Genomic DNA, 27,786 nt, shown 5'->3' on the forward strand with positions numbered 1-27,786 from the left:
GGCACATCCTGGTTGACACTTCATTACCATATTTAAAGACATTAATATTATAACCAATATCTTTAGTAATGTTGTCAATAGAGGGAGCCTTGTCTGACCATGTAAACTTGATTCTTCTTAAATAGTCATTAATGATGGAATGAGAAAACTTCACACATTTTCCTATATCATACACCTTTTTATACTCCTTGTTACCTTTAACATTACAATCAGAAGAGATGTTCATAATAAACTCCTTGACAAGTTTTTCATAGAAAGTACCAATATTAGTAAATGTCTTCATTAATCTAGTAACTTTCAGTAAATTAGGGTTCTTTACAACCAAGGACTTATTCAACTGCAATCCTTCTTTGAAACACATATTTCCACGTCTGAACACTTGTTTCAGAATGGAATAACACATTATCCATGGGGGCAGAATGAACATTCACATGAATTCTTTTTCCACCAACCTTTGTCCTTATGGTGGACACAATATCTTGGACATCTTCTTTAGCATATGTCTTAGAATCACTTGATTGTACAAGCTTTCTCTCTAAAGACTTCTTCTCTTTTACTCTATCAGCAACAAACCTAGCTATACTCTTCATCATAGTAACAACAGGTTCTTCATTAGTTTTAATCTCTTCATCTACACCCACCATTTATTTATACTTTTCTTAAGTAGCCCGATCCTGATACTTGGTTATATTCTCAATGATTTTCTTCATTATGTTTCCAGAAGGAATATCATAATGCTCACCAGCTTCCATATACTTATCCTTCTTAAAGACACCATCCTTGTCAGTAACTTTATTACTAACATCCTGATTGACTTCCACATTCAAATACCTATTAAGGAAGACATTTTTCACATCCATATGAGAAAGTGGAACATAAGGCTACAAGACAAACTTAGCAACATTCTGATGGCTTCAAGATGAGCAATTGGAGTAGAATCTTCATAAAAGTCAACCCCTCTGATTTGAGCATAGTCTTGTGCTACAAGTTAAGTCTTCTTTCTAGTAACAATCTTGTTACTTTTCTTATTATTGTTATTAATAACATCAACTTGGGCTACAACAATATCAACCTTAACTAACATCTTCACTCACATAATTATTCTCAGGGGTCACATCATCAAAATGTGGAATATTGTGGGGAACAATGTCCAGGATATGTTTCTTGACATACAACTTATCACTAAAATTCATCTGATTAATATGAACATCCATTTCAATTTTACCAAACATAATATCATGTTTTTGAACAGTGAAAATTACAAAATACGAGAAGGGACCACAATACGAAGAATTATGCCATAATCACTAATATTTTTTAACTTCTTCTTCTGGACCACCATTGGTTGTTCAATGTTGGGAGGACCTCCGACCTGACCATCATTATTCCTTAGAAAACTTGAGCATTCAGGTTGAATATGTCCAAAACCTATGCCATTAAGACAATGGATGCCTTTCTCTTTGTAATAATAATTGATATTTTATATTTCACCATATTTTCCTATATGTTGAATTTTACACCTATTGAAGTTATGCTATTGATTGTCTTGAACATTTGCAGAGACATTATTCCCAGGTCTCATATATAGTTTTCTCATGACTTTACTAAAGATCTTAGAAAGCCTGCAATCTTCTTCAGTATCATAATCTACTTGGTATTCACAATCTTCATGATTGTCTTCGACTATATTCTTTGGAGGATTTTTGGCACCATAAAGAATCTTTGGTCATTGAAATGCCCTTCCTTCTTTGAAATTCTCCATCTTGAACAGAATTAAAACCCTATAACTCACCCAAACAGAACAGGGCGTCTGCTCTAATGCCAATTGAAAATTATGTTTTTTGCATGATAGATGTTGGATACGATGTCTAGGAATATATGTTCAATATCTTATACCGAATTTGACAGATGATATAAAATAAACCTTAAGACAATAAAGAACACAAAGGACTGTTAATCCAGTTCGGTGCAACGTCAACTATGCATAGGGGGCTTCCAACCCAAGAAAGGAAATCCACTCTTAATAATAAAAGTATAAATAGTGTTAGATAAACAAACCTTCTTCAATGCCTCTCTTCCTAATACTACCTTTAAATTTCTATTCTGGACTCCCCTAGAACTATTTCACTTTCAGCAGTCAGAAGGAAAAATGGGCTTGCTCTGAACTCTTCCAAACCAAGGCCACTTTCCAAATACTACATGTGAAGCTTTGTTTAGTCTCCCTTGTATAAGAGACCCATATACCTTTCACTTGAATACTCTCCATGTGTTTGGATAATTACAATACGATTGAAAAAATGGAACAACTAAACCCACACAAATACTTTGTTTTCAAGTTTATAGTCTAGACGACGAAATAAAATAACATTAATATAAAAAGTTGGCCCTGAAAACGGCCCCAAAATCTGGTTACACCACAAGTAAACGACAATACCAAAGTAATATAAAAGGTTTTATCGTTTCCACAAAGACCAATTTTATAAATAGTGGATTCTATTCCTTCTATGTTTAGCTAAAGCGATCATATTTTGAGTTTTGGAAAAAATAATTTTGAACAAATAATATTGTGCGTATGACATGACTTAGGGTACTTGATTTCTCAAACAACCTCACATAAATTCATGAACTCAATATGAGAAATAAGCAATTTATAGAAAAATAGAGTTATTTTGACAACACTTACTTTCATCAGCGTGTTGTCCTATCTTATACAAATAACCTTCCCATTTTCGTCAGCGTAGCTTATTTGTTTAAGATAAATTTTTTTGCAGCTATTGAAACTCAAGTTCTGAAATAAAATTAGATTTTCTTCTCGTATCGAAATTACAAAGAGTTTACATGAAGTATGTCACTAGATAGTCCTCATGACCCCTAGTCCTTAGGAGACTACTCTAACATGGTGATCGTTAACATAGCATAAGCAAAAACATACAAAAAAATTGTGGTGTAACAATGATCTAGTGGAGTCTTTGATCAGTTCAACAACAACAACAAAAAAATAAGAAAGCATAAGACTTTAGCAACTAACTTAGAAATTTAAGTAAAATTTAGTGCAATATTTCTTGGTACTTTTATCCTATGATTACAACATATTTATAGGCTCCAAATGACACTAAATGACAATAAAGTATTCTAAAGACGAAGCTAAACTGCAAGAAAATCAATGGATGCATAACATAAATGAGAAAAAGCATAAATCCAAAATCAAAATTTGGAGGGATTACGACCGTAATTGGTGCTTATAGGCTAGCTGTAAACCCTATTGCGTGCTAGTGAAATGCCTCAGTGCCCTGCAGTGGTTATGACCGTAAGGGAAACTTACGGACTACCCGTAAAAAATTTGTTTTGTTTGTCTTCTTTTTCTCCTTTCTTTAGGAATCATTGTTGTTTCCTCTTGTGTCTACAATACCAATTTTTTGGAGTAAAATGAAATAAAAACAAACAAAAATATAGAAATTCCTAATTAGAAAATGGTAAAAACATTGTTGATCGGGTATAACCTTGTAGGCACATCCCGCTCCACTAGACTAGAGATTTACGCTAACATATAAGATAATTTCACATCAACATGTCATTCGTTATCGCACAAGGGTCAAAAAAATTAATAAAATATAGTTTAGGGAAGCGACACTTGATTCGTGTCACAAGGAATCCTAATTCAATTTTTAAATTTTGAATCAATAAATCTATAGAGAGGTTTTTTTTAGTTTGAGAAATTTTGGGGAAATTCGTTATAAACGTGCATGAGTAAAAAATCAATTAATCGGCTGAATCAACAACTCTGACCTATCGGTTCTACGACTCAATCTCTAATTTCAACTTTATTCTTGTTTGACTATAGAGTAAATTATTCAAGCATCAACCAAATATATGCAAATTTGATTTTATATTATTGTATAAAGCATCATAGTTGACAACGAACTATAGTTGCACAATTAAGCGTCGTAAAACTATAACTTATCGGTTACGTCCTAAGGAACTAACTTCTATCAAATTAAATCTTATCAATTCTACTGACATTCGAATTAAGAATTGGAATGCGAATACAATTATATAGGAAGGGAATTGCAATAATGAAATTCAATATATAATGTAAAACCCTCAAGTTTCGACAAGTTGAAGAAACAATGGGTTGAAAGAAAAGTTTAGTCGACCGTATGAGACTCTCTTACAAATTTTGTATTCTCAATTTTGTAAATCATGTTCTCCCCATTCTAATTAATAAAGTGCGATTAAATATAACAAAATTTTAGGTTTTAAGAGCATTGGGTTTGAAAACATAAAATAAACTTTGTTTCAAAAGCATGGTACAAAAAATAAAGGGTTAATACCTATTTTACCCCCTGCCATATGGGGCGTAGTTGAAAAACCCCCTGCCAAAAAAAAAGTTTCAAAACATGCCTCATAAAATTTCAAAAGTTTGCATTTAGTGGGTGTTGAACCCAGGTCATAGAGCATACATAACCAACACCATTACCACTAGGCTGCATGTTAGTTTTTGCTATTGAAATGCCTTAGCTAAATTATAATAGTTAATATTAACGTTATTAGCACTAATAATTAATGTTTTCATAATTAATTAATATAAATATTATTAGTAAATAATTAATAGTTATTAGTTAATATTTATCAGTTAATTAATATTAATTAAATTATAAATTATAAATTAATAATTAATATTTATTTTACTGTTAATAATTAAATTATAAAATATAAACTAAATTAAACTAAATTAATATAAATATTATTAGTTTATATTTTATAATTTAGTTAACTTGAATAGTAAAGCAAATATTAATTATTATTTTATAAAACAACCATATCAACCTATAGTAAAGCAACCATATCTCCAAACTAATAATAACAAACTATTAATTATTAGTAAAACAAATTAATAGTTACAGTAAAACAAATATTATTATTAGTAAAACAAATTAATAGTAACAGTAAAACAAATATTATTAGTAAAACAAATTAACGTTAATAGTAACAGATTTATATTTTATATTTATCTAAACTCATTATTAGTAAAACAAATTTAATATTTAATTAATATTAGTTAAATTACAAAATAATAATTAATATTTGTTTTACTATTAAAGTTAACTAAATTATAAAATATAAACTAATTATATTTATATTAATTTAGTTTAATTTATATTTAATTTAATTTAATTTAATTTATTTTACTATCAACGTTATTAATTAATATTTTTTATATTAATTTAATTTAGTTTATATTTTCTAATTAATATTAGTTTAATTTAATTTAGCGTTTATGTTTAATTTAATTTATTTTTATTTAATTTATTTAATATTATTTTACTATTAACGTTATATTTATGTTAATTAATATAATTTAAACAATTTATATTTAATTTAATTTAATTTACTATTAACGTTATTAATTAATATTATTTTATGTTAATTAATAACGTTATATTTATTTTCAATTTTCAATTAATATTAATATATAGAACGTTATTTTATATAACGTTATTTTATGTGAAGACCCATGATATAGTTGTTAATTAATAACGTTATATTTATTTTCAATTTTCAATTACGTAAGTGAAGACCCGTGATAATAATATTTATTTCAATTTATTTTTAAAGTAAAATAAATATTATAAAATATATAGTAAATAGTATATGTTTAACTTTATTAGTTGGATACTATAAAACATAGTATTAAAAAATCTATACTAAATAGTATATAAAATATATTTTAAAAAAGTTATAGTAAATAGTATATAATTAGTTGTATATAATTATCAATTAAATGCAAATAATTAGTTGGATACTATAACAATAATTAAATGCAAACAAATAACAACTTAGAGCTTTTAGCCTAGTGGCCAGGCGCTCCACTTTGAAGTTGCATGGAGTGGATTCAACTCCCACCTCCAACAAAATTTTAACATGTTTTCTTATATTAACTAAAAACCAAACAATAAAATAATAATAAAAATGCCACGTGGAATTAAAATAAATAAAAAATAATAAAAATGCCACCTAAGCCCAACCACGTCATTAAAAATAATAAAAAGAATTAAAAAAAAATTGCCACATCAGATTTTTTAGTGAGGTGGCGTGATAAAGGTTCAAATGCAAACTTTTGAAATTTTATGAGGCATGTTTTGAAACTTTTTTTTTGGCAGGTTTTTTCAACTACGCCCCATATGGCAGGGGGTAAAATAGGTATTAACCCAAAAATAAAATAATTGACTATCAGAACTTTGAACTAGCTTTTGGCATCAACATAAAAATTGTAATTCTCTTAACTTCTCAACTCCTACTCGTACTCATCAATTTAATGCTCGTATCTCAAATTATAATATTCACATTGACCTAGCCTTAAAATAGAATTTATTTCAAGAATAATTAAAATAACTAAAATAAAAATTAATTATGATTTAATTTTAAAAATATTAAAATTAAACTCACAAAATTTTCAAACTACAAAGCTAGAAAAAGTGCCAAAATGCACTAATAAACATGTCATCAATATTATATTCTTCATTGGAACAGATCCCCTCTCTCTTTTGTTCAATATTGGCACATATTCAGAGTGATTTGATTTCCCTTCTCTTCTAATGCCATTTATTTATTGATTTACTTACTATTTTACTTTCTCTTTTTTTTCAATAGTTAGATTAATCCAACAAGTCAAATCAGAATAAGAGAGATCGTATGAGATAATCAAGAGATCGTATGAGATAATCAAGAGACCGTATAAATCTCATTTTAAAGTTATTTTATATTTATAAATTAGTTTAACGGGGCATTTTGTTAAGCACTACAAGTTTAATAAATTAACTTATTTTTATATTAATTATTAATTAGCTTATAAACAATAAACCATATTTCTATCTTCTATAAACTAATTTATCAATTCTCAACTATTACTTGTTAAAAAAAAAATTATTGTTGGGAATAATGCAAGTGTGAGTGTGAATAATAGTCCCACATTAGAAATGCATGTGGTGACTTGAGCATATATAAGTGGAAGAATCCACTCACCTACCACCTTAAGATTTTAAGTGGAGAAGTGGTGTGTCTCCTACAAAGGTGTGTCCCAAGTAAAGTGCTTCCTCATTGACCCCTCGAGTTGCCTTGAATTAATGTTTATACTACATCAAAACATTCTTCTTCTTCTTCTTGATTTGATCTTTTTACCTATATAAAAATTGACTAAATCTTTAAGTTATTTAAATATCATCCTCTTAGCATTTTTTTTTTTTTGCAAATTCATTAATAATTTGGTCATAATCAAGGTGCTTCAAAAAATTATTTTCAATTGAAATCAACGCAAGATTATTTAATGTATCTTGTAACATAATAGATATCAAATAAGATTTTAATAATTTTAATTTAGAAAAACTTCTTTCAGGAGATGCAACACTAATAGGAATAGTGAACATTATTCTATAAGCTATGCATGCATTAGAAAAACAATTAAAAGTCTTTAAAGAACTCAATATCATATAGCTTGATATTGATTCAACTGTTAAAACTTCTCTAATAACTTTTAATTCTTCAAACAAAACAAATTTGACACGCTAAGAATATTTCTAACCTACCAAATAACATTATCAATAATATAAAATATTCTCTATATCATTATTTTAATTTTAGTGTCTCAATTAAATTCTTTAATTGCTAAAATTAGTGATATATTAATTGATTTTATTTTAGGGGAATTAATTGATTTTATTCTAATCTATATTTTATTAATGGAAAATTACATTCTTTTATTAATTTTGAGTTTGTAGTGCCCGTATAATTTTGTTAGCTAGTATTTTAAAAAAATTCTAACAAGTTTTTTTATAAAAGAAAATTTTCTTTCAATATATATAGGGGTAAAAAAAAATTGGTGCCCTTAAAATTATGGAGTCGGGCTCCCGTCCTGCGAGCCCATGCTCAGGGCCACCCCTGCCTCTAACAGTGGTATCGGAGCTTTTGGTTTCGAGATAGGAACCGACTCACTTGTATCGAAACACTTCCCGCAGGTGGTGGGTAGAAGGTGTTCCGTTGAGTGTCAACGGTGATACAAGTGTATGTGGAAGAGAGAGCTTCCACATGAGGGGGAGCATTGTGTAAGACTCACACTTGAGGGGGAGTGTTGAGAATCAAGTGTGAGAAAGAGGTCCCACATTGGTTAAAAAAGGAAAGAATAAACACTTTATAAGTGAGAGAACTCACACACCTATCACCTTAAGGTTTTAGGTGGAGAAGTGGTGTGTCTCCCACAAAGGTGTATGTTGCTCAAGCGGAATGTCTTGGAAATTAAGAATGCTCCTCGCTCGATCCTCTCCCGATTTTCGCGCTAACAAATAGTATCACGAGCTTTTGGTTCGAGAAAGGGACCGACTTACTTGTATCAAAAGTATCTCCACATGGTCGTTGATATGTGTTCCGCATGTGAGTATAGTGCCTCGTTGAAGAGTGTCAAACGTCGGTACAAGTGTAATTGGAAGAGAGAGTTTCCACTTGAGGGAGAGCATTGTGGACTCACACTTGAGGGAAAGTGTTGAGAATAATGCAAGTGTGAGTGTGGATAATAGTCTCACATTGGAAATACATGTGGTGACTTGAGCATATATAAGTGGGAGAATCCACTCACCTATCACCTTAAGGCTTTAAGTGGAGAAGTGGTGTGTCTCTCACAAAAGTGTGTTGTTCAAACAGAAAGTCCCGAAAATAAAAATGCTCCTCGCTCGATCCTCTCCCGATTATTGCGCTAACACAAAACACAAATAAATGTTTATGTTTGAGTCGTTCTATAGTTTAGGCAATCTAGATGAAGAAACAATTTACTTTACCAACACATTATGAGAGATTAGATCTAAATTTTTAAATTAAATATTCTACCAATACATTATGAGAGATTAGATCTAAATTTATAAATTAAATATTCTAAATTTACCCAAACTTATCAAATAACAAGTAAATAATCATGAGGTTCTAGCTCTCCATACTAGGTCTTTATATTGAGCATACCTCAATAATATTACAACATTAATAGTTATAAGGTAAAAAAAAAATATCACTTTTTATAAACTTTTGACAACACATCCTATTTCAAAGCAAGATTTGAGTTATTGCAAATGTTACACAACCACATTACTACAATTAAACATACAATTTATGGTGCACAACATTTTAAGTGTTAGTAGATCTATTTACTAAGGCACTATTTTTACAAGTGCTAGTCCATCCTAGAACCCACTTGTCCATGCCTCTGGTTTGTTTCAACTAATTTGGCCATTGCTTTATACTCCTTCTAAGTGCACCCTTTATGATTCATCATTCATGCATAGTGTTATTGAGATTTGATATGTACCATTTAAATTTGCATCAAATAGTAACACATTAATCTTCATCTCAATAGTATATCAAACATCCCATTTGATATTTTGATGAGTCATTTTTCTTGGTGTCACATATTTCATTAATGATTATCTATACAAGTACTTTTCCAACATTTCTTTTTGGTGGATTTGTGAAGAACCCAGTACCCTAGGTTAGAGGGAACTCTATCCACCATTAATCATTCAGTGATGTCCTTGGTGTTAACTAATTCTCAAATCACAAAAAGATCTGAAAAAATCAACATATATCTGTCAGCAAATCATAGGACATTATTTTAGCGGATTCACAATTTTTTTCTCGTCTAAATCATGCATTACATAATACATTGTGCTCTGCATTTAGTGTGTCATTAATTTTCATACAAACTTCTCTATCACAGTGAATTCAATTAGAATTTCTCTTTACTAATCCTTTCCAAATTTTTAACAAACACCGATACATCGACATAGATACCGACACATAGATAATTATAATAATTTAAAAATAAAAATAATTCGATAAAGTTTCACGTACCAAAATGCTGACACATCTCAAATATCAGACATTTTTTTAATATGAAGTGTCAATACTACTCCCTCCGTCCCACAATGAGTGACCCAGCACACCATTTCACATATATTAAGAAAAGTGTTAAAAAGTAAGAGAGATAATATTATTTTTACTATAGTACCCTTATTATGCATTGGAAATGATAAACTTTTTAATAATTAGAGGGTAGAATTGGAAAAAGTGTATAGAAAATTGAAATGGGTCATACATTTTGGGACACCATTTTATTCCAAATAGGTCACTCATTGTGGGACGGAGGGAGTATTTAACATGAAAAATCTTGAAATGGCTAGAAAGTTCCACGTACCAGAAATATGAATTGTAGCAATTAATTTCATTCTAATAATTGAACATGCAAGGAGAAATGTCTAGAATTTTTATCTAAGATTAGATAATAAAAAGAAACCCATGTGTATGAAAACAAAAGTAATAAATAGATATAGAAATGATAGGTGGAGAGTCAAGATTGTCACTGAGTGACTGTTCTGATTTGATTGATGAATTTCTAGCCCTGCATTAGAATTTACTTAGAACTCAAATTGTTGGGTTTGTGGCTCACTATTGTTTCCAATTTGGATTCCACACACACCACATGAGGCAACTGTATTTTGGTTACTTAAATGCTAGTGTGACTAATTCCACGTTGGTCAATGGTCAGCCAAGTTATAATTTACAACAGTATGTGTATTTTAGCCAAGTGTTTGATTAAAGTGATTTAGCATTTAGTACATCTTTGGCTTAACTGTCACATTGTCATCATCACGGTGAGTCCTCACCCCCATTTTATAGTTATTATTTGTTATAGAGATACTTAAAGAAATAAAAAGTGAAATACTTTAAAGCATGACTAAAGCATTCTGATGACTAAATAGTATTAAAGGGTAAGTTATAAAAAATACCTTCCTTCTTAAATCTAACTCTCTTTCATTTTATAAATTTATTTATCAAAAATATATTTTGAAGAAACAAGAAAGTGAGATACTATAAAGCATGATAAAATAATATTAAAGGATAAGTTGTAAAATATCTTTATCTCTGAAGATGTATATTTCACATTTTATTTAGAAGAGTGTATTTTATATGTTTGATCACATTTTTGGTCATTATCTAGAGGAGTATATTTCACATATTTTGAAACATTGGTTGTCATTTCATCTAAAGGAGTATATTTCACATGCTTTGACACATTGATCTTCATCTCATTTTATCAATAGGAGTATACTTCACATGTTGGACACATTAATTGTCATTTCATTTAAAGGAGTATACTTTACATATGTTTGAACACCTTGACCATTTTTTATTTAGAGTAATATATTTCACATGTTTGGACACATTGATCATCATTTTATTTAGAGGAGTTCCCCTTCATATGCTTTAGCAATTTGACCGTCATTTCATTTAGAGGAGTATATTTCACATATTTGGACTCGTTGATCGTCATTTCATCTTGAGAAGTATATTTCACATGTTTTGACATATTAATCGTCATTTCATCTTAAAGAGTACATTTTATATACTTTGACACATTGACTGTCATTAATATAAAGGAGTATACTTTACCTGCACAAAGTTGAGTATTGAAAAATTTTGTGCACTTTTTTGAAAATTCTTTTCACATGATTATTGTCATTTTCTATTAAGAACTTCATTCCCCTAGAGAATTAACCTACCATACTCAAAAAGTAAACTCACAAAGCCGGACAATCTTTTACATATAAAATGTTACTTGTCACTATCCATCATTTATTAGAAGAATACAAAAACTCAAGAAGAAACACACACTCCCTCACTCCTCAAGTCATTATAAATCTCCCAAACTTCAACTCGTAATTTACTTGTATCTCAAATCATTATGTCATCAACAACATCAACAATTGCTAAAACAAGATCCGAGTTGTTCCAAACTCGTCTTGGTTCTGCTCTAAGAACAACCTTAGCATGCAGCATAGTTGGTATCACTGCCCTATATAGCCCTGAACATGTAAAGGGTTACATTAAATTTCCATCTATTTCTTATGTAACAACAATTCTCATAGTATCCGATGCCACACTTGGTGAAACAGTTAAAGGTTGTTGGCATGTTCTATGTGCAACCATTCAGGTTATGATTTTTTCTCTACTTAGCCTGCAAGTTATAAGACCCGGTCACTTCAGCGACTGCATGGCTGCGCTGGCGGTGGCACTCGGTGCGTTCGTGGTGTCGTTACCGGTATCGACGAACTTGTTGACTAAAAGGATTGCTTATGCACAGCTTGTGATAATTTATGTGAGTACAGTTATATATGGTGCGAAACAAGGAGTGGCTACACATTCAATTCATGTGGCTTGTTCTACTGCACTTGGTGCTATAGCTTCTGTTCTGGCCATGTTGCTACCTTATCCAAGGGTTGCTTACTATGAGGTAACTTAAACTTCTCTTTTAACCTTATAAATATATGCTAGAATCAGATGATTTTAGTTTTGTCTAACTTAATCAGAAGTTATGTGTTCGAATGCATCTAACCGTCTTTAAAACGGTTGAGTGCGAGCTTTGCCAACAATTATAGTGTAGTAATCTAAAGAAACTATATTCAAAATTAAAATGTAGAACATGAAAACTGTTTTTAAATTTCATAACCATATACTATGGATTATGAATAATGTATTCAAAATTTAGAATAATCAGAATATTCTCATGAGAAAAATTTATATGAAATCATTGATAGTCAATTATAATAATTAAATATTGATGAACTCTGATACGTGTATATTATTCAACCACATATAATTTTTTATTTATTTAATTATTTTAAAATAAATTTAGATTTTGAATTAATCTTGCCTATATTCCACAAAACTCCAAATGGCATTTTCTTTAAATATTCTTAAAATATTGTAATTGCTTTTTCTAGAGTAGTTTTGTATCATGTGATGTTGAGCACGATCTCTCTCGTTATGATCTATATAATTAATCTTTGTGACACTTTCAAAATGTGGCAAAAGCAACATATTTGGTATAATAGTACTTCCAAAACCTAAGGAGTCTAACTCAACAACTTTGGATATTTTTGAGAAGAGAATACATGAAAGCTGTAATCTCTGTGTTCTGATGTCACTATATCATTGTCATTTGGTTCAATTTAACTATATAACTTAAAAAAAATTGTAAAATATATGAAATTGACCAATGGTTGAATTATGAATAACATATGTATATTTAAAAATGTAATAAAGGCATCTGTATCAGTGTATATGTGCATGCCAATTTGTCTGCACGTGTTTGTGTAGATGTGCATGAAGAGAAAGACATTTGGTTCATTCTCTCATCATTTAGCATAATAATTTGTAGTAAGAAACAAATTAATGAACGGATGAAAAAACAAGCCACAACTAATGTCAATTTGTTTCTCCGATCTCATCGATGCATCTTTGACACCTTTTACATCACACTATTCAAATATTAATTTGATGCAAGTAATAAAAATCTTTGTTTTTTTGACTGGAAAGTAAGAAAAAATCTTAACATGTTACTGTCACAAGTCACAACCAAGTTATTGTGTCTGTACCATTACCACATATACTACAAAATTTCTTTGAGTAGCATCCATATGATGAAACAAGGCATAATATCTGTATATTCCTCAACAAGATGCTAAGAACATAAATAACATATCATAATAGAGTTATAGTTTATAGAAAATTCCATGCAGAAGTTCACTTTTGTTGAACAAATGCAAACTGTTGTCGTTATTGATTTCATTCATTAAAAATGGCATTAACGCATTTCTCACAATGTCTTGTTTTCAGGCAAAGAAGTTTTATCAATTATACACTGAGAATACATCGGAGAGATTAAACTGCAATATAGAGGCTATCTCGGCCTCAGACAACGCAACTGCTGTTGGTTATAAAACTCGAGCCAAGTACCTTTCCACAACAGGAGCCAAGCTTCTCCATTGTGTCACAACTACACTGGTAAGTTTAACAAAGGCTAAATTATGCATTCAAGTTCAGCACTGAAGTAGGTTTAGGGTTTTTAATTTCTTAGCAGGTGCAAATAAACTAATAAATATTTGTTTTTTAACTATACAGGATGGCATGTATTGGGAACGACCTCAATCAATAATTTCCAACTCTCGTATTGACCTGGAAGAGAAACTACAAGACTTGGATATACCAATAAGAGGGATGGACATTGCTCTATCGAGCGGCATGTCTTTTCCTGTTGGTGTTATAGATGAAGAGCTCAGAGGTGTTCTGCTTAATTCTAAAGGAGAAATCAGCCAAAAATTAGATCAGCAAGCTAAGTGTTTTGTTCCTTTTGATGCAACTACAGCTCAAGAAATGAAACAGGGCATTTTCAACAAATACCTATCTATAGCCTGCAAAGATCTTCCAACCTCGTTCTTTTTATACTGTGTGCAACTTCTCCTGGATGACGTGTCTATTTCAAAGAAAACCGACCATGCGCTGAAGAAAGCTCAGAAAAGTGTTGACTGCCAATCGTGCTTCAACAAGATCAGTGAGCTTTTGAAGAACTTGATTCCCAGCAACAAAGGCTTGATCTTTGCATTAAAGTCCTCTCTGTCATTAGGACTTGCTGTGTTACTTGGTTTGATGTATGACAGGACTAATGCATATTGGTCAGGGCTCACAATTGCAATCAGTTTCGTGACTGGACGACAACCGACATTCTCAGTTGCAAATGCACGAGGACAAGGCACAGCTTTTGGATCAATCTATGGGATCATATGTAGCTTCATTTTCCAAAAATACGTGGGAATTGTGGATTTAAGGTTCTTAGCTCTTATACCGTGGGTCATTTTCGCTTCTTTTCTAAGGCATAGTAAAATGTATGGCCAATCTGGGGCAATTTCAGCAGTTTTAGGGGCCTTGTTGATCCTTGGTAGGAAGAACTATAGTACTCCACCTGAATTTGGAGTTGCTAGAATGGCCGAGGCTACAATAGGACTCACTTGCCTTATCATCGTAGAGATTATATTAAGCCCCTCGAGAGCTGCAACTCTAGCAAAATCAGAACTTTCTCAAACCTTGAAAACACTTCAGGACTGCATTAAGCAGATTGCCATGATTACCCCTAGCGAAAGAGAGCTTCCATCTTCAAGTTACCAAGCCCTGAGAGAAGAGCAGAAGAAGCTCAAATCTCTTGTGTGTCAATTAAGAGAATTTACAGCAGAAGCTGAGGTGGAGCCAAATTTCTGGTTCCTTCCATTTCATAATGCCTGCTACAACAATATGCTGAAATCTCTATCAAGGACGGTAGATCTCTTGCTTTTTGTGGCTTACTCAATGGAGCATGTCACACAATTGGCACAGAAAGATGGAGTAGTTTGGATGGACATCCAAGGTCGAGGGAATGAAAATGTGAAGATTTTCAAAGAGAAAGTTGACCCCATATTGAGAAGCCTGGAAGAGATAACACGGATGAAGTCTGTTAAGAAAATTGAAAGTGATTTGAAGAGCCAAAACGTTCCTCACGATCTCGAGTCACAAGAAGGTCTCAATGCAGACGCATTAAGGATCTTGAGCAGAGATGAAGAGGTTGATAGCATTACAAACTCTTTCCTCCAACATCTAGAGGAAATTGCTGACAAAACTCATACCAACAAAGACGAGGAGACGCTTAAAGTTCAGATGCTTTTTCATTACAGCAGCTTGGGATTCTGCACCAGTAGCTTGATGAGAGAAATAGGCAAGATTGAGAGTGAAATAAGAGAGCTATGTATATGGGAGAACCCCTCAAGTGAAACAAACTTCAAATAGATTTATTTTAAGATCAATGCTGTGCATTCATAGTAAATATATCACTGTGGTTCCAAAATGACCACAATAAGAGACTTAGACTTACAAGTTAGCCAATGACATGTAGATAGTATCTTGTATAAAATCATCCAATTGAAAAGAGAAGTGATTCAACTCTATAAATTGATGTTTAAAGCACCCTAAAAAGAAAATTCAATCCTTGATGTGGTATCAACAAACTCTAGATTAAATAAATCACCTTATTCAATGTAAGTCAAGTAGCACTAGCATCCAAGCAAATGCAAACATATTAGTGATATATAGCCTGAACTCACAAATGATATACATGCAACATCACAAAATCAGTAAAGGGAAAAGGTCTATTTATAAACTTCAAAGAAAAAAGAAACAATACTACATTGCTCACATTGTGATTGGACCAACATGTAATAGTAACACATCATCTAGCAAACCTTCTAAACTTAATTCTTTTTTTCATTAACTTGTTTGTGAAAGTTCTTTGACCACAGAGCATAGAATGCAAGCACACGCAAGCAAGGTAGTTAAAATCAAGATTTTATGCAAAAGCAGAAAAGGGGGAGTATAATCATAAATCGTGCAATCGTAACACCAATCGGACAAGAATCATAAATCTCCAACATATGCATATCAATGCATATAAAATAGTGTATAAGGCAAAATATTCTTAAAACAAACTGGAACATCATAGTTGCATAACACTTGCAGAATTAAAACGTCAATACTTGTGTGGTTACAACAGTAACACTCACATAACACTTGAAATACTTATGTAATTTAAACCTTCAATCAAATTCAAAAGTCTCAACCAAAACAGCTAAAGCTGCCTTTTGTCGTTCCACCAATATTACCCAACCACCAATACCATAGTCACATAAATGTTTCAAAGATCGTACATTGTATAATTCCACGATTAACATGGACAATTCCACATAATTCCACCGAAAAGAGATACTCATAATCGTCAAGCCCGAGGGCAAGCATAATCGCAAAATCATAAGATTTTACAATTCAAATTGGGATTTTAACTACCATCCATGTCAACTAAAGCTGCCTTTTGTCGTTCCACCAATATTACCCAACCACCAATACCATAGTTACAAAAATGTTTCAAAGATCGTACATTGTACAATTCCACGATTAACATGGACAATTCCACCGAAAAGAGATACTCATAATCGCCAAGCCCGAGGGCAAGCATAATCGCAAAATCATAAGAGTTTACAATTCAAATTGGGATTTAAACTACCATCGCAACTAAAGCTGCCTTTTATCGTTCCACCAATATTACCCAACCACCAATACCATAGTCACAAAAATGTTTCAAAGATCGTACATTGTACAATTCCACGATTAACATGGACAATTCCACATAGTTCCACCGAAAAGAGATACTCATAATCACCAAGCCCGAGGGTAAGCATAGTCACAAAATCATAAGATTTTACAATCAAATTGGGATTTTAACTACGATCCATGGCAAATACAAACATAGCCTGAACTCACAAAAGATAAGCATACAATATCAATGTCAATAAAGGGAAAAGGTCTATTTAGAAACTCCAAAGAAAAAGAAACAATAATATCTTGCTCACACTGTCATTGCACCGTGATATAGTAACACATCATTTAACAAATCTTCTAAACTTAATTTGTTTTTTCATTAGCTTGTTTGTGAAGTTCCTTGACCACAAAGCATAGGTAATGCAAGCACACACAAGCAAACCAGTTAAAATCGAGATTTTATGCAAAATTGTAAAACAGAGGTAGATTTATAAATTGTGAATAGGAACACTAATTGTAGATTATTGTACAAAATTCATAAATATCATAAAATATGTATAAAACTTCATATATATGCATATAAAACAGTATAAGACAAAAAAATTCTTAAATCACACACTTGAAATACTTCTGTAAATTTATATTTGGCATAGCTCAGAAAACAGCACAATTACAAAAAGTTGCGTAGTTAAAATTTGAAATGCTTGTGTAATTAAAATATCAACATTCACATAACAGCAGCATAACACTTAAAATATTTATGTGATTTAAACCTTAAATCATACTAACATGTCTCAACAAAACAACTAAAGCTGCTAAGGCTGTATTCCACCGTCTTGACCATAATTGCAGAAACATTGGAATACCTTAGATTATACAATTCCACAATTAACAGGGGCAATTCCATATGATTCCACCAAAAAGATTATGCATACTCATATCTGCTGAGCATAATTACAAAATCGTAAGATTTTACAATTGAAATCAGGATTTTTACTACCATGCACGCAAGTAAAACAAAAATAGTTGTACTTGATCGATATTTATAAAAGTTTTAGTAGCAAACTAGCATCAATGTTCTCAAACTGAAGTTCATAATTCTATCACATTGAATTCCATTTGCAAAGCATCTCATTCTACAAAAATATAAAATTACATCTTCAACCTCAAAACTTTCCTAGTTTCCTTCATACTTTGGGTCAGCCACGACATAGTGGTATGCTATCACCAGCACAAAGATGAAAACACCGAGAAAATTGGCAAAGAAACCCAGATCATTATCATCAATCATCTGTAACATCATGGAAAAAAAAGAACACTCATGAGCAACCTGGTTGTGGTATCGGAAATTGATTTACATCACAAAAATCAATCCCAACATCCTCATAAATTTGACTCTGCCATCACAACTAAATACACCATCTAAACCACAAATTTGAATGCACAACAAAAGGGGTAAAAAAATTCAACTTGCTAAACTCCTATCATGATCTAAATTGTTTTCCCTAGTCTGACTATGTTTGGATATCATAAAATGAACGGAGCGAAATGAAAAGGAATAGAGTGGAATGAAGCGGAATGATGCAAAGCAGAATGAAGATTCCATTCCATTCCACTCCGCTCCATCCGATTTTAAATCATCCAAACAATGAAACACCACTTCATTCCATCCCATACCGTTCTATCTGATCTCATCGATCCAAACATAGCCTAATTAGAATTGCGACAATATGATAAAGGTTTTCGAAACTGCATGGCCACATCACAATTCATAACTAAATTCACAGCTGCATCATCCGCATTTGACCGAAATTTCAAATCTTTCTTCCAATTTTCTCATTAACGCTTACAATTGAAAATCAAAATAGATCATGAATAATCAGAAATCCTAAGATTTCGTTACGATCCAATCATCAGAAGACTAAAGAATCGATATAGAAACACACACAATAGAACCAAAAAGCCCCGATCTGAAAACTTATAAACCATATCGAGTAAACAAATTATCATAGAACAGTGAAATTTTTAATGATGATGATAATCGAAAGGGGAAATTGGGGATCGATGCGGTCAATGAGAGAAAAGAACGGATCGGAAACAAAAATTGAGAATACGGCGGTGATACCTTTGGAACACGGTGGAAACGGGATCAATTTTCCGTCCGGCGAGTGTTGCTGAGTGCTTCCTAGGTCTTGCTCGATCTGTGTAACTTACAGACTCTGATGCGAATAACAAGCAGATTAGTCTTTCTTGGGTTGACTATTTTACCCTTACAATTTCATTATTTACCAAAGAAAAAAAAATTAAATGTAAATTCCGTTTTTTTTGGTTCTCTACTCGCAAATATGATAATCTCAAAATAACTATTTTTTTTTCCTTCAAAAATTCACTCTTTTCACTTTTCTTCAAAAACATACTGTGGTCTTAATTCCCAAATTTTATTTAAAAGTAAAAAAAATAATATTGAGACCTTTGTTTGAATTTTTATTATTGAGATTTCACAATTTTTATATATTCGAAATAAATATTCAAATTTAAAATTTTAATATTGTAACCCTCGAATTTTCAAATTCTCCAAACTATTGTAAGTGAGAAAAATTTTCAATTTGAATATTTATATTAGAAGTTTTGTTTTAAAATTTCTTTATTTAATATTTGTTCCATTCTAAAATCAGAAATGGAGTGAGGATCTAAGTTTTTGAAAAGATTGAGAGGGGTCTGACTTGCAAAGTTAGCACTCAAATGCTCAAGTCAGTATGTGAGGGAGATGAATGAATTGAATTTGAATTTGAAACTGCTTACTTTTTTTTTTTGATTGGAAATCTGATTTCATTAAAAAGAGACGCCCACAGGGGCCATAACAGAAAAACAAACGGGGGGATCAACAGTCCACGATCTAGCCCCGAGAATTTTGCCCCATTTAACAAGATTATGGGCATCAGACAAGAACAACCTATTGAGGTACATAATAGCACTAAACTTAAAAAAGCTACAGAGCTCTCTAACATCTCCTGCGATCAGTTCAAGAGCGGCATTGGACATATTGGAATTAATCCCATCTACCACTGTCATTGCATCAGATTGAACAATAATCTTGTCCAAATGGATCTCCTTTGCAACTTGCAGACACCACCGGATAGCGAGCAATTCAGCCAGAGCAGGGTCAGCACTCATGGTCTCCCGTTTACATGCTCCGTAAATCACCTTAGAGTCCCAAGACTTTATCAAACAGCCAAAGGCCACCACCCCTTCTTCATAGCATCCTGCATCCACTTGGATTATCGCCAGTTCCTTGTCATGGTTCTTGGAATTCCACACAGAAGGAACCGGATTCATCTTCTTTGGAATGGGATTCGCATCATTATATTCAAGCACCGTGTCCCACGCTTCCATGGCCACAAACTCCGGAGGCTTTGCAGTCTTCTGGAAGAGCAAGAGGTTTCTCGCCTCCCAAATCTTCCAAAGCAAGGAGCATAGCATCTGGGAACAGAGAGTATCCGTGCTATCCAGGCAGATTTTAAGCCATTCAAGGACATCCATGTCAGGGGGAACTCTAACACCTAGAGGAGAAGAAAAGTGAACAGCTTTTGAGAAATTACATTGCAAAAACAAGTGATTAGTAGACTCAGGTTCCAAGCCACATAGAGGGCACACACAGTCAAGGCTTATTCCTTTCCTTTGGAGGTTAGTTCTGGTGGGCAGAATGTTTTTGCCTAGCCTCCAAAGGAAGCTTTTCACACGAGGTTGCAAATGATGGTGCCAGATTCTTTTCCAAACCTGGTTAAAATTGGATCCCGAGGAAGACGGTTTCTTGCTCATAGATTCGGATTGAAGCTTGTGGTATGCAGACTTGACAGAGTACACGCCATTTTTCTCACACGTCCAAATAAGCTCATCTTCAACAGTGCGCCAGGATAGAGGGAGACTGAGAATCTTATGAGCAATTAAAGGGCCAAAGCTCCCCACGATCAAGTCTCTGTTCCAGCAGCTTGTAGAGTGGTTGATAAGGTCACTCACAACAGCTTCTCTCCCCACCAAACTATTAGGAATTAAAGGCAAACCTCTCGTAAATCCCGGAACCCAGTTATCCTTCCACACACTCACCTTAGAGCCTGTTCCAATCCTCCATGACGAGCCTGTACACACACAGTCCTTAGCACTCAGAATACTCCTCCATGCGTAGCTGGGATTGTAGCCCAAAGCTGCCTCTTTGATGGAACAGTTTGGGTAGTACCGGCTCTTGAAAACTCTTGCAAAAAGAGAATTGTCCACCTTCAGCAGCCTCCAAAAATGCTTCCCCAACAGGCTGGTATTGAAGTTGCTGATTCCCCTAAACCCCATACCTCCACTTCCTTTTGAGCTAGCTAGTTTGTCCCAAGACAGCCAGTGTAGCTTCCGTTCCCCGTTCTTAGCTCCCCACCAGAATTTGGCCAATAAGCTCTCGATCTCATCACACACTCCACTAGGAAGGCGGTAGCAGCTCATGATGTAGCTTGGTATAGCCTGGGCTACAGCTTTGATTAAGATTTCTTTTCCGGTTCTGGATAGGAACTTTTCTTTCCAGCCTTTAAGCTTTTTCCACACTCTCTCTATTACCAGCCTGAAAATCTCCTTCTTAGACCTACCAAAGATAACTGGAAGACCAAGATACTTAGAGTGTCTCGCCACAGTCTTTACTCGCATCCGGTTTTGGATCAATAACTTGACTTCTTCACGCACATTTCGACTATAAGATGCCTCCGACTTCTCTAAGTTGACAACTTGTCCCGAAGCAACCTGGTATGTCTTCAAAAGGTTCATGACTTCACTGCCTTCATTCTCACTAGCTCTGGTGAATAATAAGCTGTCATCAGCAAAGAAAAGGTGAGTGATGATGGGGGCACCTCTGGCCACTTTGATCCCATGGAGGCTTTTGTTCCTATTTGCTTGCTTCAGCATACCTGAAAAAACATCAGAACAGAGAATAAAAAGATAAGGAGAGAGGGGGTCCCCTTGGCGGAGCCCCCGCTCCGGAGTCAAGATCCTGCTAGGCTGCCCGTTGATTAAGATCTGGTAGGTAACGGAGGAGATGCAGCGGTGAATAAGGGAAGTTAAGGTCTCCGGAAACCCCATGGATTGAAGGGTCCCAATAATGAACTCCCACTCAATCCGGTCATAAGCCTTGGACATGTCGAGCTTGAGGGCCATGACGCCTTTTTTCCCTTTGGTTTTTTTCTTCATCCAATGGAAGCATTCCATAGCTAAGAGGGCATTGTCAGTGATAAGCCTACCATGGATGAAAGCGCTTTGTTCTTCGTCAACGATCTCCGGGAGGATCATCTTGATCCTATTAGCAATTGTCTTGGTCACAATTTTCATAATAACATTACATAGGCTAATCGGTCGAAAGTCTTTTGGAGTCTTGGGGTTCTTGCATTTGGGGATGAGGGTGATGAAAGTGTTGTTAATGATGCTAGGATCCTTCCCGTCATTCAGAATTGCCAGCACAAGGCTATACACGTCCGAGCCTACAATACGCCAGAACTTTTGAAAAAAGATGGCAGGCAGCCCGTCAGGCCCAGGAGCCTTAAGAGGGTGCATTTGATCAATAGCAGCTTTTACCTCCTCCCGTGTGAACATAGATTGGCACTAGTTATACGCAGTTGAGTCAACCTTCCCCTCCACAACGGCACACACCTCAGAAATATTAGAAGGACCAGAAGAAGTAAACAAGTCAGAGAAATAACTACAAAGGATGCGCTCGCAATGTGTGTCTCCCTTCCACCAGCACCCAAGATCATCTTTGAGCTTCGAGATGGAGTTGGTTTTCCTTCTCTGGCTGGCCTTTCCATGGAAAAACTTGGTATTTCGATCCCCCTGCTTCAGCCAAACCGCACGACTCCGTTGCCTCCACATAGTTTCCTCTGTCTGCAGCAATTTGTTTCGTTGTCGCTCAAGATCTTTGTAGGCATCAATATCCTCCTTTTTATTAGACCACATTCCCCCCTCCTCAAGCTTGGCATCAATTCTTCTTATTTCCTTACTCACAGCACCCATTTTGTATTCTTGAAATTCTTTGTCTAGTTCTTTCATCGCTGCTAATTTCAAGTGACCCTGCGGCTGTCTCCTCCAAAGACGCTCAATTATGTGCTCACATTTCGGATCCTTAGACCAAGCCTCTTCAAACCTGAAAATGTGATGTTTCCTCCTACTTCTGTCCCCATCAGAGGCTTCAAGCTCAACTCTTATGGCCGCATGGTCAGAGTTAAAACGGGCCAGGTGAATGACTTTGACTGGAGAAAAGAGGTTGATAAAAGCTTCAGACGCCAAACCTCTATCAAGGCGACACTGGATGTTTTCCTCTCCCTCCCGACCGTTGGTCCACGTGAAGGGATATCCTTCGCAGCCTAAGTCCAACAGACCTGTGGCATCCATCGTATTTCTTCCCCAGGCTAACTGCCCCACTGACCTTGGGTTACCACCAATCTTTTCATTCTCAAAAAGGATGTCGTTAAAATCCCCAACAACGAGGGCTCTCTCACCACTCTTCTGAACTAGATCTCTAATAAGGTCCCATGTGTTTCGTTTCTTGTGTTCCTCCGGGAAACCGTAGACCCCATTCAAGGTCCAAGGTTGTTCATTATCGTCACCTTCTATTAGACCACTGATATGGTTCAAGGAATAGGAAGATATGGATAGATTAACACACTCCCTCCAGAGTAAAGCCAGACCTCCACTCCGCATTCTACTGTTTCCATTGCAATCCACCGCAAGACCCATATCAAAGCCACACTTAATCCTTATATTCTGCATCTCTTCATTTTTCAACCGTGTTTCCGATAGAAACACAATAGAGGGATTTTCAAGACGGATGAGCCTTAGCAAGGCTCGAACTGCCCGGGGATTCCCTAAACCCCGGCAGTTCCAGCTAATGATCTTCATTGGGGTAGGCAGTGTTGGTTTCCCAACACTACCTCTGGTCCATTGATTGTATCAGGTTTGTAGTCCGCCTCTTGTTTCTGTTTCTTTTCTCCACAGCCATCCAAGGATCCCTCAGTGATCATCACATCAATGAGTTGGCGCTTGGCAGACTCTCTGCTATTAATTTCCTCCTGGACAACCTTCTTCACAGATTTTCGCCTGACCCACCTTTTCTTTTTACTGTTCCCCTGTTGGATGTCCCCTGTAGCCGCTGACGGTTTTGAGATATCAACAGCCCCTAGAGACTCAGCAACTGATTCAATCGCAAGGTTGCAGTTTTGTTTCGAGTTCTCAATCTCCTTTCCTTCCTCCACAGATCTCTTGGCCAAGACTGGTCTTTGCTCCACCTCAATATCATCTTCCTTCTCTTTCCCCTTTGAACCACACTTGCTTTGACTGGATGAAATGTTGAAGAGGCTCCTTCCACATGTTCCTGAACTTGAATCTCTCCTTTGCGGTTCATCCACGACTCTTGGAAGCGGGGAAGCTCTGAGCCAAAGCCCAAAGGATAAGTCCTGTTCTTCGATATCTTCAAATCCCTCTTCACTGATGTCACCCAGCGCTTCGCAATCTTTGATCTGGTGTCCAATCCTGCCACACACGAAGCAGAAGGTGGGTAGGCGCTCGTATTTGAAATGCACCCTAAGTACTTTCTCTTTGAATTTAACCACCGTGCCTCTTTTCAATGGTTGCTTCAGATCCATCGTCACTTTAACGCGCAGAAAGCGTCCATTTTTGTGTGCTTCTTTCTGGTCCATCTCCTCAAACGTGCCAATAATTCCTCCAATCTTCTTAGCCATTGCCTCCGTTCTGAGGATCAGGGGGAGCTCGTAGATTCGGACCCAGAACACCCCAAAGTGCATATTTAGCGCTGAGGGTTGTTCTTCCCCAGAGATACGAACGAGGACCAGTAAGTTTCGATCGAAGCTCCAAGGTCCATTCCTCAAGACTGTCTCAAGATCTCTCTTTGTAGCAAAACGGAAGAGGAATAAATTCTTGTTGAGCTCTTGCGATTCCACTGGGTTCTTGAGTTTCCAGGCACTAATCATTGTGCTTATAAATGCCCTAGAGTTGAAATTACTATCTGTCCAGAGTTTCCCAGCAAGTGTTCTCTGGAAGATTTCGTCACCACTAACCTCATCTTCTGCCGCCGTGACTCCCTCTTCCTCCTCTTTGGACAACGGTATGTTTTTCCAGTTTTCCATAGAAACGACAAAGGGGACGATACACCCAGGACAAGAAAAGGAGAAATAAACACCCGACTTCGACTGAAGAGCGGGGGTAAAACCACCACGCGGATGGGAATATACACCAGCTAGAACTGGGGGAGATAAAACCGCCGCCGCAGAAACCCTAAAAAAATAGGAGAAAAAGGGGGAGGAGAAAAGGCACTATGAGTTTAGAGAGAGAGAGTCCAACTTCTCTCTAGACAAGTGGGTTTTACATTAAAAAAGTGTAACAATTGAAACTGCTTACTTAAATTGGCACGCTCGTTATATTTAATGGAGAGGAAATAACAATATGTAATTTGTTAGAAGTGAATTGTGAATAGTCACTTAATGTATTTGGAGTTTGGATCCTATGTACTTATCTATAGGGCAATGGTTTTTCGTATTAGTCTCGATGGCTGATCACTCTTTCATCTATCCTAGAAGAGCTAGAGTAAATGTTTCAGTTTCTTGCGAATTCGTGCCTTTAATGCTCCATATCTCAAACGTTATTTTGAGGTATCCTCATTGTGACCATTGGGAATTAGAACACTTGAGTGTTGTGTGTGAGTGGTTTGAAGTGTTTGTTTGAGTGTACTTTCTTTTGCATGCTAGCATACGATTCTTGAAGAGTCAGTTGTGCACTTTGTTGCTTTTGTCTTTTCCCAGTTTGGTTTGACCTTTTTTCTTTTGATATTTTACTTCCCTGTATCTAGAAAAAATAGTACATCATGATTAAAAAATCACAGAAGAATACTCGATTTTCTTGAGTAGACTCTACTTATTCTTCGGCTAATTTTGTCTTTGCCCAAAAGGATAATATTGATGGAGATTTTCTTTAGGTGGGTCCATCTTCGGATTGAGGTGTTTTGACCCCTAGTGAAAATGACATAATATGCAATAAGTATGAAGATTGCGTCATTCCTTTTTATGAATGCACCTTCTCGATCACCGCCCTTCGGCTGCCTTTCAATACTTCTGGTAGTGCGCCTTCGCAGCTTCATTATGCGAGTTGGGCCTGTATGAACGTCTTTCAATATTTGTGTGAATACATAAGGGAAAGCCTTCTCTGACCCTTTTCTTTCATCTCTTCAAAGTTCATTGTGGCCCTATGACCTGTACTCGGGGCAAAGGATTAGTTTCTTTGATGCCGAGCGTCAGGGACTTTGGGGATTTTTCTGAGAACTATCAAACCATATTTTGCAAGTTACTCAAAGAAGTAATCAAAGGAAATCCGGTACAAGGCCCAAAAAAGTACCAAGTATGTAGAATTATGTAAGCCCAATCGATTAGAGCCTTAAGCCAATCGATTGTCACAACTTAGCGCACATATTTTCAAATCCAATCTAATTGAAAGTTCTCCCGCAAGTCAATCAGATCACCGCATTAATGAAAATTGATAAGAATCTTTGGAGATTTACTCACCCAGTTAACCGGAGGGAGAATTTGGAACCATATTTTGCAAGTTACTCAAAGAAGTAATCAAATGAGCTCTTGATAATGTGTTTTTGATGGTGACAACTAGAAGAAGCTTTTATTATATAACCTGTATGACAACTTGTATGGGAACTTTCATAAAAACATTTACAATCTATGAGGATTCAATTATGACAAGCAGGTAAGTATTCAAGCTAACGAAAAAGGGTTTAGTGATCACTGCAAATATCTGAAACTGCAGTCCCGTTATCGTATTGTATCATTTTTCTTTGTTTTGATGTTTTTGTCAATTTATGTGTATAGGTATTGATTATTTACGTGTTTGTAATTTGCTCATTATTTAAATATTCGTGTGTTTGTAACTCGTTCACATTTGAGTTGTATTTTGTTTGCTTCGACTATTTAGCATTGTACCATTAAAACCCTATTATTCAATAGTTTAAATGTTGGTCCATGATCTTTTTTTAGCCTAGAAACTAGGAAGTCAGTATTTATCGTTTCATCAAGTGTTGCTTGAATCACAAGTTAGAACGCTTAGATCAATTTGTTCATCTATTTGATTCTAATCATGTGTATTATATGACTCGAATCACATAAGTTGTGAATATTGAATTTTGCCTCTAGATGATTTGATTTAAATTATGTTTTGTACTTGAAACGAATCATAGCTCTCCAAGAAAGCTAGAATTATGCTCTGCTTAATTCGACTCAAATCATAAAGTGAACTTGACTCGAATCACAACACCATGTGACTCGAATCATGGTATCTAATTGACTTGAATCATAGCTTAAAAATACAATTTTACACCTTAGATTTAATAGTTTTTTCTTTGATCCAAACACATGTGTATTGAGACATAGTCATGAAGAAGTAACTTTGATTGTGATTCTTTTTCATGATGAAATCTCAAGTGAAACCCTAAGACAAAAATGTCAATTTGTTTGCTCTTCTCTAGTGTGTCTATTGCTAGCACTTTGTTTCTTTCTCTAGTTTGAAAAACAACTTCTTGAGTGTTAATCCATGTCATAATGCATCTCCTTTTTTTGTTGCATCTTGTGTATGTAATTTGCTGTTTTGAGAGAAACCAAAGAAATATAGTTGATCAATCTTGTAATGATTCAAGCTTGATCAGTCTAATGATAACCATCAAGATCCAAGACCCATTTTATCTAGAAACTCGAGAAAACC

The 27,786-nt window shown here is 34.6% G+C and overlaps 4 protein-coding genes across 4 annotated transcripts; 1 reads left to right on the forward strand and 3 right to left on the reverse strand.

Annotated features, from left to right (window-relative positions):
* Nucleotides 1–11,086: 11,086 nt before the first annotated feature.
* Nucleotides 11,087–15,908, forward strand: LOC131622342 (uncharacterized). Its single transcript, XM_058893376.1, has 3 exons — nt 11,087–12,328; nt 13,714–13,881; nt 13,999–15,908. Exons 1-3 carry the CDS (start codon nt 11,780–11,782, stop codon nt 15,688–15,690), a joined length of 2,409 nt encoding a protein of 802 aa, XP_058749359.1. The 5' UTR covers nt 11,087–11,779; the 3' UTR covers nt 15,691–15,908.
* Nucleotides 15,909–17,900: 1,992 nt separating this feature from the next.
* Nucleotides 17,901–18,283, reverse strand: LOC131622343 (dolichyl-diphosphooligosaccharide--protein glycosyltransferase subunit 4A). The gene has a single exon (XM_058893377.1). It carries the CDS (start codon nt 18,281–18,283, stop codon nt 18,170–18,172), a length of 114 nt encoding a protein of 37 aa, XP_058749360.1. The 3' UTR covers nt 17,901–18,169.
* Nucleotides 18,284–19,824: 1,541 nt separating this feature from the next.
* On the reverse strand, nt 19,825–22,611 carry LOC131622279 (uncharacterized). Its single transcript, XM_058893304.1, has one exon. The coding sequence runs from the start codon at nt 22,609–22,611 to the stop codon at nt 19,825–19,827; it is 2,787 nt and encodes a 928-aa protein (XP_058749287.1).
* A 1,298-nt stretch (nt 22,612–23,909) lies between these two features.
* LOC131622280 (uncharacterized) lies at nt 23,910–25,157 on the reverse strand. The gene has a single exon (XM_058893305.1). It carries the CDS (start codon nt 25,155–25,157, stop codon nt 23,910–23,912), a length of 1,248 nt encoding a protein of 415 aa, XP_058749288.1.
* Nucleotides 25,158–27,786: the final 2,629 nt, after the last annotated feature.

The sequence above is a fragment of the Vicia villosa genome, unplaced genomic scaffold (genome assembly GCF_029867415.1).
Source record: "Vicia villosa cultivar HV-30 ecotype Madison, WI unplaced genomic scaffold, Vvil1.0 ctg.000029F_1_1_1, whole genome shotgun sequence".
In the NCBI taxonomy this organism is placed as follows: domain Eukaryota; kingdom Viridiplantae; phylum Streptophyta; class Magnoliopsida; order Fabales; family Fabaceae; genus Vicia; species Vicia villosa.